The sequence below is a fragment of the Sceloporus undulatus genome, chromosome 3 (assembly GCF_019175285.1).
Source record: "Sceloporus undulatus isolate JIND9_A2432 ecotype Alabama chromosome 3, SceUnd_v1.1, whole genome shotgun sequence".
In the NCBI taxonomy this organism is placed as follows: Eukaryota; Metazoa; Chordata; class Lepidosauria; order Squamata; family Phrynosomatidae; genus Sceloporus; species Sceloporus undulatus.
The window spans coordinates 142,592,340-142,604,893 of NC_056524.1; the positions used below are offsets into that span (position 1 = coordinate 142,592,340).

A 12,554-nucleotide genomic window follows, 5' to 3' on the forward strand; every position below is an offset into this window, starting at 1 on the left:
ATAAGAAAAGTACTGTAGTCTCTTTATATCTGGAAACTAAGGACTTAATTCCTCCTAGTTAGTTAAATGATTTTTTTAAAAAAGAAAATGTGAATTTAATAAAATTTCCTCAGTGAATTCAAGGGTGCAGACAATAAGCATAATATTTTATGAAAATGACCCTCATATTTAATATCTGGAATTATATGTTATGCATTGTAGCACCAAGTCCACATCTACCTTTTAGAAAATTAAAACACATAAATTCTGTTTAGTGTTTGATATGCACTGTACTAGCTGAAAGCTATAATGGCCCTAAAACCTTGGGTTGCTTTTCACCTTTCATAAATTCCTGGGTAGATTCTATACAAAAAATAATTTTCAGCTCCGTGGCTCATTGTTATTCAAACGTGATTGATTGTCATCATTTACTCAGTGAGGAAGTTAAGTGCTCCTGTCATTTCCAAAGAGTATAATTGGGACGTTTCACAGGTCAGTGCTAGTGACAGGTTTCCCTTTTGATTAGTGTTGGACTGATAACAAAAATTACAGTTTCCAATGATTAATGCTTCCTTAGGGCCTAAATGTGTGCCTAAACAAAGTGAATTTGCATCTTATAATTTTCTTAGGAAATCTTCGTGAGGGTCCCAAAGTTTGAGACCCTGCAATTGTGCAGAAATGTTGACATTGTCTTATATCAGATTCTTGCACTTAAAGACATAGGTTGTGACTGTCTCGTTGTATGTGATGCTTCCTAAACTAATTCTCTTCATCTCTACATAAATTGAAAGCTGAGAGAAGTTGGAATTTTTTTTAAAGGATTAACATTGTAATTTTTTTTTTCCAAATTGGCTATCAGATAATAGGATAGTTGTTTTTTTCTGGACACCTCTCACATTACTCTTGTAGTAATTATAGATATAGTTTTCAATATGTGCAGTTCAATTTCATTATGTGTTGACTATTTGCATCTTATCATACATAAATGTTTTTGCTTATTCATGTTTTCTAATAAACAGGCTGTGCTTTTGTTTTGAAAGGGTTTTTTTTTGTAAGTTTGAGAAAACTTACCTTTCTATAAAACAATTAACCTTCTAATTAAATTCATTGTAGTTTTATTTTTAAGCATATGTACAGAATCAGCATAAATTCTTCATAGTTAGCTTTGACAGAGAGGCATACACTGTACTGGGGTAATAGGACCCCTTAACAGGAAAAAAGCCTGCAGAAAATGTTATAACTTTATTGTAGATCTAAATTGGTTAATTTTTAAAAAGAGGTATGAAAAATAGCCTTTAGAATCAAATATTAAAACACAGGTTTTCTTTTGCTCTAAATTACATCTTTGTATAAAACCTCACAGACTTTCCCTCATTAAATAATATTAGAAGATTAAAGATCAGTGGGATGTTTTATTAAAAGGGCCATTGAAAGAAGCAATGAAGAGAGTGGACTGTTAATGAACTGACTACCTACAGAGTGCTTGATTCACAATATAATCAGTGAAATCTGAAGTGAGGTGGATGTGCATTAGACGCACCAATGTTGAGTTGTCCCTGCACACAAAATGAGGCAAAATGAAATGGGAGAAGAATTTGAAGCAGCTGTAATTTCTTGAACCTTCTTGAAAAGCAGCCCTATATAGAGTATGTTGCAGGAATATGGCACAGATGTATCCCGAGTATATATAGTATTGGCCAGTTCTGCCTATTTTGGACTGACTGCAAGCTGGTAGGCAGACTCAAGCTGTGTGGAATTCCTAGTGAAATCCTTATCCTTCCCCCCAAAGCAAAGTGGGTCTAGAAGCACTGCTAACATATGAATCAGGTCATTTGAAGAGAATGCTGCCCATCTAAAACAGTCTAGCTTCTCTTCTGAGCCAAGAAGCTGCTCAGCTGGTTAATTCTTCTTTGGGTTAAGGTTTAGGTTATTAACCTATGTCTAACCCATCACTAACAATACTGCCTTGTCATCAAGTAAATAGAAGAGTATTTTCAACCTACTGGTTTATATTGGTAATTAAAATTCTTGCTTGCTTTATTATGGTTATTGTTTTTTTAAAAACATATAGGGTAATATCCAAGATACACAAAACAGCAATATCATTATTGAGTCAACCAAAATGCACAAAATGCATGCTGCAAGTTTTTGAAGATTCACAGGCTTCGTCATCAAAGACATCAAAAATCATACAAGAGACAGAGAGAGAGTGATGATGTTAGTCACAAGCCGGCATTTTGTCAAGATGTGGCTGTTGTCAGTTCAGGTGGTATTGGAGGGACATTCATGCAGGCAGGTCCCTTCTCCTTCTGCTATGTGGATACTCCAGGAAATAACAACAATAAAAAGTTCCATTACCAAGCCAAAAAGCGATGCTCCTTTTGAGATCCAAGTTGTGTCTGACCATCCTGTGTAATTTCAGTCATTTTTGTAGCCAAATTAGGGTGTGTAGAAGTAAGTTATTGCCAGTAATGCTTTTTGGAAAGTCGCTGGCACAAGATAATGGTTTAAAATATCACATCATCAAAAGAAAATGTAATCTTGTGGTTACCTTTAAGATTGATCAATTCAATTCAGCATGAGCTTTTGTGGACTACATCTTATTTCTATAGATGCTTCACATTATCAAGTGGATGGTTCATGTTTCCGTGTTCATTGAAGAAAAACCTAAAAGTTTGCTGTGTTCTTGACAAAATATGAAGTAGCAGTAAAATTAATATACAAATGGAAGGGATGATGGGGAAGGTAGTAAAGGTGGCAAATGTCTTCAAAATGTTCTGCTTTGTATGTCATTTGTTGACATGTAATGTCAGAGTTTAAGCTGAAAATAGGATAGGAGATATTCTGTTACTAAATAAATAAGTGTTTGTGTGACATATTGTGTTCTGCATTACCGTTCTTAATGCTTTTGACTTTTCTTAGATGAAAGCTACAGATGAGGAGGAAGAGGAAGAGGAAGAAGATGATGAGTTCATAGAAGTGCCTGAGAAGGAGGGTTATGAGCCTCACATTCCAGATCACCTTCGTAAGGAATATGGTGAGTTTGCCCAGCTGTGAAAGCTTCATCCCTGCATGTTACTGCTGCAGTAAAGCAAATAAACAGCCATTATGAGGTAATAAAGTGATCAGTGGTGTGGGTAATCTTTCTCACTGCTGTGAGGAAATCAGGGACAAAGCAAGACTGGCTTTCAAAAAGCAAATATTATCTTGGAGGCAACTGGAGTTTGAGACTTATTTTAGTCACTCATATGTGTTTGTGCATGATGACTATGGATACTTAGAAGTATTAAATAATTAGAGAGCTAATGTTTTAGAATACTAGTAAAAAGGGATTTACATTCAAAACTGCAACATAAAGGCTATCATAAGAATATTGGGCAGGGCCAGCTTGTGAAGAAAAATATTCCTATAGCTTTTATTTAAACACTTTAGTCCTGTTTCTCAAATCCAAATGCCTTCTGGAGTACATTCCTCTCTGTGTAAGGCCAGTGTTAGTTGTATTTCCTGCAGGCTAATAAACATTTGATTGTTTGTTTTTGAGTTTATGTTTTTTGTGGCCTCCTGTTTTGAAATCTTTGAAATCTACCATACTTTCAGTAGATTATAGAAGAAGCTTCTCTAACAAAGAGGAAGCTAAAACCTTGGCATTCTGTCAGGAGATTTCTTGGCTTAGATCTCACAACATGGACCTAAATGGAAAATGTTGTGTGGAACTCAAACAACTTTCCAAGGAACTAATTTTTCAGAGATGCAACATTATTACAGAAAGACTGGGCTGCAGCATTATCATCTGTGTGTATAGTGACAGTGCTGTCATGGTCTTTTTTCTGTTTGTCAGTGTTCATCTATCCAGAGGGAGAGTGAGAGAGAGAATCAATGACTTTAGAATTTGAGTCTACATAGGCAAGCTATGTTCTATGAAACTGTATGTGCACAGTGTATGTCTTGCATTAATATTGGCACCAATCTGTCAGGGTTGTTTTGATCAGAAAGACTTCTATACATCACATTTTCCCAAAACCAAGGAGTTAATTATCTTGTCCCACTGTGAAAGGTATTAATATAGCTTCTTGACCTTCAAGCATTGTCTCCAGTGGAAGACTCCCGCTCTGAATGAAATTTCCATTAAGATATGCATGCTCATTAATGATCCTTAAAATTCTATATACTCGATCCCTTAGCTAATATTTACTGCTGTATACCCAAAGCCAGACCTTAATGCCTAGTAATCTAAGATATACAGAGGCATTTTTTTAGTTATGGCAGTTTAAAAATAAACCAAATGTAAACTTGCTCCTTGTTCCCAGTCCAGCTCTATGCTACCTAGAGTCTTTTGCTATTATTCCCCACATCACTTTAATGTTTATGATTATCCTTCTGAAGGTGAAACTGTTGAGCAAAATTGCTATATGTTGATTCAGATGTGAGTCCCACTGTATACCATGAGAGTAAGTTTGCACAGAATTATAGGGAAGTAAAATTTTGCAGATACTGCTATCTCACTTAGTTTGAATGAAAGGCCAGAATTTCTAGTTAGAGTTGCACAAAGCAAGCAATGACAACAATAAGCTTTCCGAACTAAGGAAATTCAAATCCCAACAGTATTATGGACCTTGAAAACTTGTAGTATTGATTTTCATAGATCATTGGCCTGTGGTTCCTGTTGCAAGGTGAACATTAGTACTTGAGCACTGAAAGAAAAGCTGTGCTTAGCTTTGCACACAATATGAAGGGGAAAAAATCCTTTAACTGTATTTTTCCATGAAGTTTATATGTTTAAAAGAAAGGCAGAATGTGTGTGCAATATTGCCAGCACTTGAGGAGTCTAATTTTTATGTATTCTCAACCCTGCTGATGAATCAAGGAACAATTTTAAAGGTCTGCTTAAAGCCATCATCTATTAATAGCACCAGTTAATCAATTACAGCTTGCAACCCTAATTTAACAATGACATTTACAGATTTCTTCCCCTTGTAATTTTTACTTACATGCGCATCAGGCTTTCCCACTCTTAGAGCTCTGTCAACCAGGTTCTAGTTGGTTTCTTAACTGTGCACCAGACCTGGCAACAAGAAGACATGGTGAAATTGATCAGTTTACTTTATATATACTTCAACAGGTACTTGAGTAATGCTCCTACTGCTGTGCTACTGTATTTAATGAAAATCTAAATTGTTCATCAATCAGTAGAATGCTTTTTTCACAGAGATCTTTATTTCATTCATTGTTTGCTGATGATATTTGCTCATGGCATTTGGTGCTCATGGTATTTGATTTGCTCATGGTATTCAAGAAAGGCAGAAGTAAACAAACCTCACCATCTGGTGACAGTCTAAATTGAGAAGAAATATTTGGCCTTCATCAGATCAAGTCCTGATATATTGCACAAGAACAAAACACAACAAAACACAGAGTTCACACACTTTAGCCTTACAGTATTAGATCTTGCTTTCTTATGTACCAGAAGGATTTTAAATGAATTTCTGCTATTCATTTTTGTTATATAATACCTTCATGCATACCAAGAATTACTTGGTACTGCATTTAGAACTTCATCAGTTTGTCAAATAAATTTACAAACTACAGGCCCTGGCTACAGATTAGGAAACAGCTAAAGGGAAGCACTGAATATGCATTTACTATTTTTCAGAGATGCAACATTATTGTGACATTTAGGTTTCTTAACACCAGTAACCATTTAATGCAGCAAGACCACATCTCTACTGACTTTGTACTGAGATACTTTGCAAAGCTATAATATTCTGCTAGTTGGCACCTGTAGGTAGGGTTGCCATAACTGTCAACCTCCAAACCGGGACCAAATTTTTTAAAATGGTTAGGGAAAAAATGTGGCAAAAATTTAGGCTCCCAACAAATGTAGGACATATTTTTTTAAAGTGAGGGACATGCGAAACAACTAAAAAGAATTTAGAATTTTTTAAAAAAGCTTTAATATAAACGCATGTTTCTTAGGGGATGTTCCAAAATGGAAGGACATTGTTGGCATTATTCTAGACAGATGGCAGAAATGTACTTCCCTTTCTGGCCAAAACACCCCCCCCCCATTCCAAAACACACACAACAGCACATTTGGGTATTTAATATGGCTTTATTTAAACATGGCCTCTTGCATATTTCAGAGCTTATTGCATAAAACCAAACTTTGGGTTTAACACTTAACATAGTTTGACATGGCTATGCATATTTAACATGTCAAGGTGGTTTAACAAGAAGTGGATTTGCCCTCGGTTTCAGGTTTCTTACACCAAGTGTACTTCTCAGAAGTGTGTACTTGGTCAAGGTACTTTGATTTTTCTTCATGGCTCATGAGTTTGTAAAAATCAGAGCAACTTACATTGGCCATGCCTCAGAGGCTTGCTGATTTCAATATCATCATCACCATCATTGTCAAAACAAGGCAGACTTGTTAGCATTAAAAGAAAAAAAATACACTTTGGGAAAATACATTTTGGAAATGGCCACCCACCTCCTCCTCCTCCTCCATCTCCTCCTCCGCTGAAGTTTCGCCTCCTCCTTGAGGCTGGCCAATGGCAGATGGGAGCTGAAAACAGCCCTACCCATGCTATTCTGCAGTTGGCCAGCCAGCCTCAAGGGGAGGAGCTCCTCTTTCTTAGCCCCGCGTGCAGGTGTGCAAGCAGGGCAAGCACGAGCTGCCGTGACCCAGGCAATTGCTGTGGGTGGCGTGGCCAGGTGGAGGCGGGTGGCTGGCCGGCCGCATTAGCGGCCGCAGCAATGGTCACATCAGCAGGCCAGGGGCTGGGGCCAGGGGCTGGGCCCAAACCTGGGAATTGGTGGCGACCGTCACAGTCCCACCTGCTGGCGGGATATGGCAACCCTATCTGTAGGATTGTTCCGTAATGAATGGTTTGTGCATTGAACTGACATGCGATAGTGATTGAAATGCAAGCATATTCACACACTGTGATCCTCTGTTTTTTATCTCTACTGGGGGCATTAGATCTGATTTTTTAAAAGTAAAATTCTCTTTTTAAGAATATTCATGTTTAAAATGAAAGAAATTGCTATAAATGTTTATTAACAAATATCAGTTAAATCCAGTGGCATCACTAGAATTGGTGTCACCTCAGTGTGGTAACCTGTGCTATTATCCTAAGCTCAGGCCTGACAGGGCAGTGGTCCCTCAGGAATAGAACAGGCCACTGTGGAAAAGAGAGGCTCTGGTATACTTGCCACCAACAGCTGGTGGACTGGGACATCCAAAGGGACTGTCCTTGTCTCAGGTTGTTGCAATCTACCCACCTTGTTCACAAGGAGTTCAGGTGCCATTTGGCAATACAAGAGGCCTCCAGAAGTTTGCTGTGGCATTCTGACAGCATTCCGTCCAGCCTCATTGTTTCTGGGTGAGTGGACCAGGTCCATCCCAGGACCTTAAGTCTCCAGGGATCCTAATCTACCTATGGAGAGGCACAGTGGTACATTCAACACTGGAAGGCAGACAACCATCTCTGCGGTGCCACCTGGTGCAGTCCACACACCCCTAGAAACGCCCTGATCAGATCATTCCTTAACACTGCTTTTCTATCTGTGCAAAATATCTAAAAGCTGAACTCAGGCCTTATAAATGATACTCATTTTATTTATTAGGAATTTCTCAGTAGATGAGACACTACAGTGTAAGGAAATGCTACCTGCATCTGACCTGGATCATTCACTAAGCTTGTGTGGTCTTTTTTATGTTTTTTATTATCTGATCTCAGCATTGTTTTTAGGGACTGAACACACTACCCATACTGGGCAGCCTGAAGCCACCCCTTTCTTCACCGGATAGGGCCACAGCCCCAATCTGACCTTTACACAGCGTAAAAAGGCCACACAAAAAGCAGCTCCTTTTTGCACCGTGGAAAGGGCGCCATAGCTAGTGGCAGCTTGGCTTTACAGTGCTCCTTTCTCACTACGTCATCTGGATGCAGCGCCAGAGGAGCGCCGTGATGCCACTCACCATGTGGTCAACTCCTACATGAAGGTGGAGTCAGGGCGTGCATCGTGCAGACACCCCGCCCCCACTCTGCCCCCATGCCGGCCTTTGATGCTGGTCTGTAAAGCCTTATAGTTTTCAGATCATAAATAGATACCATAGTTAAGAAAGTCTTGAGTGGAGTGTTGCAGGGTACTTTCCTGGGGCTGACACTCTTCAATACTGTTATCAGTGATTTGGATGAGGGATCAGACGTAACCTTTATCAAGTCTGCAAATGATACAAAACAAAAGAAGCTTTCATTAATAGAGTAATAGTTTCCAAAATAAGAGAAATAATAGTCCCACTATATTCTGTACTAGTCAGGTCTTGTCAGTAGTACTGGGTTCAATTCTGGGCATGCCATCTGAGGAACGGTATACAGGTATATTTCAGTTGACAAAGCCTCTGATAAAGAAGCTCCTTTTTACAAAGTCTTCTAATGCCATCTAAGCCCCCTTTTCCCTCTTGTCCTCTGTATCGCTGAAAGATTTTTAGCAGCATTGGCATTGATAAAATGATGAATGGGGCTGATATTAAGTTGTAGCAGTATGTCTGCATTAAACAGTACAATAAAGCTTCAGCTGAGAAAGGATGGAAATTTGCTCTCATTGATCCTACTGTACCTGTGTGTGCCTGCCTACAGTAGGCAAGATAAGCAGCTGCCACTCCTAGAATTCTTTACTGAGCATGTATGAACTGCAAAATAGAATGAAATGGGGAAATTAAATAGCTGTGCTTCACCAACTACCCCAGCACATTAAAAACAACAGCAACATAACTCTGACCATCATAATGAAAATCCTAAGAAAAGTGCATGCTATTAAAAAAAAAACCCACCCTTGGATGCACCTTGGAAGAAGCCTTCAAGTGTTCTGTAGAAGATTCAGAAATGCTTGTATTTACTTATGCAAGGCTTATCTCAACTGGTTGTTTAATTACAATTACACGTGCGCATTGTTAGTTTTTCATTAAAACATTGTTGAAACATGCTCTTATTTTTTATGGTGCAGGAACCTATCCCTATTGTTCCTGTGTTATTTCTGGCTCTGCTACCAAATTTTCTGTTAAAGCAGTAAGCCACAGGAACACATTTGCTTTGCTAATTTAGGTATGCCTATATTTATGAATGAATACAGTATTTAGAAATTGTTCACATACATGATTACTTGGAAACAAATCCTACTACCTTCCAAATAAATGTGTGTGTGTAAATCAGCAGCCTTAACTTCCAGAAGTATGTGGATCCATGACCAATTTTTTAAAAAATTAATCTTGGATTCTATAGACAATTATTCTGTTTAATTGAAAGCTGTTGTTCTTATGTTGTTCTTGGTGTTGTTGTGTGCCTTCAAGTTATTGTGACTCATCGCAACCCTAGGCAAACCTGTCTACATTAAAGACATGTCAATCATCTGGTCATTATTTTTGTTTTCTTAATGTTCAACTGTAAACCTGTCTCTTTAAACTTTGTTCCTCGACTTTCTTATGTAGTCATTCCAGGTCTTAGCTATTTGCTACTAGTTGTATAGTGTCATTTGCAAATCTTAAATTGCTACCGTTCCTCTAATTTTCACACCTCCTCCTTCTGAGTTTAATCTGATTTTTATTTATATGTTCAGTGTACAAGCTAAACAGAGAAGATAAAAAATGCAGTCTTGCTTCAACCTCCTTGTTAATTGGAAACCATTCACTTTCTCTGTGTTCTGTCCTTATGGTAGCCTCTTGTCCTGAGTACAGGTTATGCATCAGGACAAGCAAATGTTGTGGGACACCATTTCTCTAAGAGCGAGCCATAGTTTTTCATGATCTGCACCAGTGATTGCCAAACGTTAGTGCTCCAGGTGTTTTGGACTTTAACTGCATTAAATTTCCCCCCTAAGTGTAGTACCTTACATTTCTCTGTGTTGAAATTAATTTTGTTAGTTTTTATCCAGCTTTCTAATATATAAAGATCATTTTGAATTTTGATCCTGTCCTCTGGGGTATTAGCTAATCTTCCTAATTTGGTGCCACCTGCAAGTTTGATAAGCATGCCATTTATTCCTTCATTCAAGTCATTGATAAATATGTTGGATAGAACTAAGCTCAGGACAGAACCTTGTAGCACTTCACTGGTCACTTCTCTCCAGGATAAAGAGGAGCCATTGGTAAACACCCTTTGGGTTAGACTGGTGAATCAGCTATGTAGTTTCCCCTCTCATAAGATTAGTTAATTTTTTTCTATCTCTGCAAAATCATTGAGCTTTATATCCCATTCTTCTTGAAGGGGAACAACTGAGTCCTTCCAGTGTTGTATATACAGCAATCTATCATATATGTAGTTACCATATATTGTATAACATTGCCATTCTTCTTTTCCATTTATTCTTACAAAATTCCAAGTAGAAAATGATCTCATTTGAATATTAGCTTTTAGTGTACAGTATCTTCCATCAAATTGAAAGTATCTTTATACATATTAGATTTTTTTTTCTGGAGTTAATTGCCATCTTATAAAATTGTAACTCAACATAAATTCTAGATCTTTTTTCAACATTGGTCCATTTGTATGTTATGATCAATATTTTGTGCCTATTTCACAATGTACTTTTACTTATTTTACTTATTACTGAACAACATCTTCCATTTCAATTTTTAAAAACATTTTGTATGTTTTGGTTATGAAGTTCTAATTATTCAAAAGTAATTGTATTTTGATATCTGATCTGGCAGACTCAAAACCATACAGTTCCTTATCAATTTTAATCATTCAAACAATTGCCTGTATACCACTGAATCTGTATTCTTTGCACAAGTTCTTGTATAGATTTGATTCTATATTCATTTTTCTCTAGCACTAAGAGATCTCCATATGTAATCTATTCATCATTTAACTGCTTTTCTCTTGCATAAAAGGCGAAGTCCACAAAGGTATCTTCGAACAAATTCTTACCTTATATTTATTACATATTCTTAACAAAAGTTTTCTAGCATAATGATTGTTAAAATCAACATTTGCCTTGATTTTGTCATATGAAAGAAACCCATGCCAACCAAGTCTTACATCAAAACCTTCCAGCTCTAATCGTTTCTTATTTTGTAGCATTATCCAGTCTTTCAACAGCAATAATCAACAGGCAGGAAAAATATACTTTAAAATTTGGCAATCCTAAATCTCCTTTTTTTTGTCAGAATAAATAGTTTGCTAATTATGCTTTCATTTGGGAGAAAAGCATGATATAAATCAAACAAATAAGTACATTTTTGCTTTATGACTATATCTTGATTACTATTCAGTTTATACTACAGTAATAAGTTACATAAATATAATACAAAAGTACAGTTTAATTGCAAATTAAAAGCAAGAAATGAGTTTTAGGATAAATGTTATTCAGAGGGAGAAGGCCAATTTGATTTTCCATGTGCAAGATGAAATGGAAATTTGTAAAAGAATTTAGGTGATTAGGTAACTGAAGTGTGAAGACATAACCCATTAAAGGGTGTCATGCCAAATTAACATTACCAGGCTTTTTAATGACCTCTCATTTGTATAATCCTTATTTACATTTGCACCTGATCTTTCCAGTATGATGGCAATTTTGTAGTATCATAACAGAAATACCTGCTGTTTTGAAAAGAGAATTTATGCTTATACTGTATAAGACTACAATTTTCTGCCTTTTCATAAATTATTATGAATAATGGTTTAATTTGTTCAAATATCATTTTTATTAATATACATTGTAACCAGAAGACTTGTTATAGATGAGAGAGAGAATGTATGACCTTCATCACCTCTTACCTATCTAGGGCCTGTATCCTACTGTTAGTCCTATGCAGAGCAGACATACTGAAACAGTGGGGTTTACATACCATATATACTCAATTATAAATCAATCTCATGTATAAGTCAAGGGTCAAAATTATGGATTTTGATATGACTTATGGATAAGTCAAGGATAAAACCTAAAGGTGTGTAACAAAGGATCTGAACAAAGGATGAAGCAAAGGAAAACAATGTCAGAGAACTGACAAAAAACCAGCAGGCATAACTGTTTGTGCTCACAATAAAGACTGAATGGAGAAGTATAGAGAAGTGGGGTCAGTGTTTCCAGGACAGGTTACATTTTTGACTTACCAGGGAATGGTTCCTTTTAAAATAAAAGTACGGTACCATATTTACATTACTTACATTGGGTTTTGGAGTTCATTTTTTTAACTAAAATTTCTAGACTTATAGATGAGTATATACAGTAAGTGTTGACTTAATATTAAACAAGGCATTCAATGAGTCTACTCTTGTTGGAGTTGCCAGTAGGAGTCAGCACCAGGGTTGTAGTCCCACAATTTCTAGAAGGCCACTTAATTCCCATCTGTGGAGTACTTGTTGCCAGTTTGAAAAAGAAAACAGCTATGTATGTGTGTGTGGATGTGCACATATCTTCAAGTCATTTCTGGCTTATGGATACCAAAAGACAGGATTTCTCAACCAGATTTCTTGGGACCCTAGGGTAAGGTGAGAAGTTATTAGGCATTCTGTATGAGACAATGATTTTTTTGGGGGGAGAGATAAAAAAAATTCAAGCTGTAAATATAA

The 12,554-nt window shown here is 36.9% G+C and overlaps 1 protein-coding gene across 1 annotated transcript in view; it reads left to right on the forward strand.

The window, feature by feature from the left end:
- Positions 1-12,554, forward strand: part of UVSSA (UV stimulated scaffold protein A) — a 64,104-nt gene that overhangs the window by 21,239 nt on the left and 30,311 nt on the right. Inside the window, exon 8 of the mRNA XM_042458432.1 lies at positions 2,902-3,016. Coding sequence (XP_042314366.1) covers positions 2,902-3,016 — 115 coding nt within the window. The remainder of the gene's footprint in view (positions 1-2,901; positions 3,017-12,554) is intronic.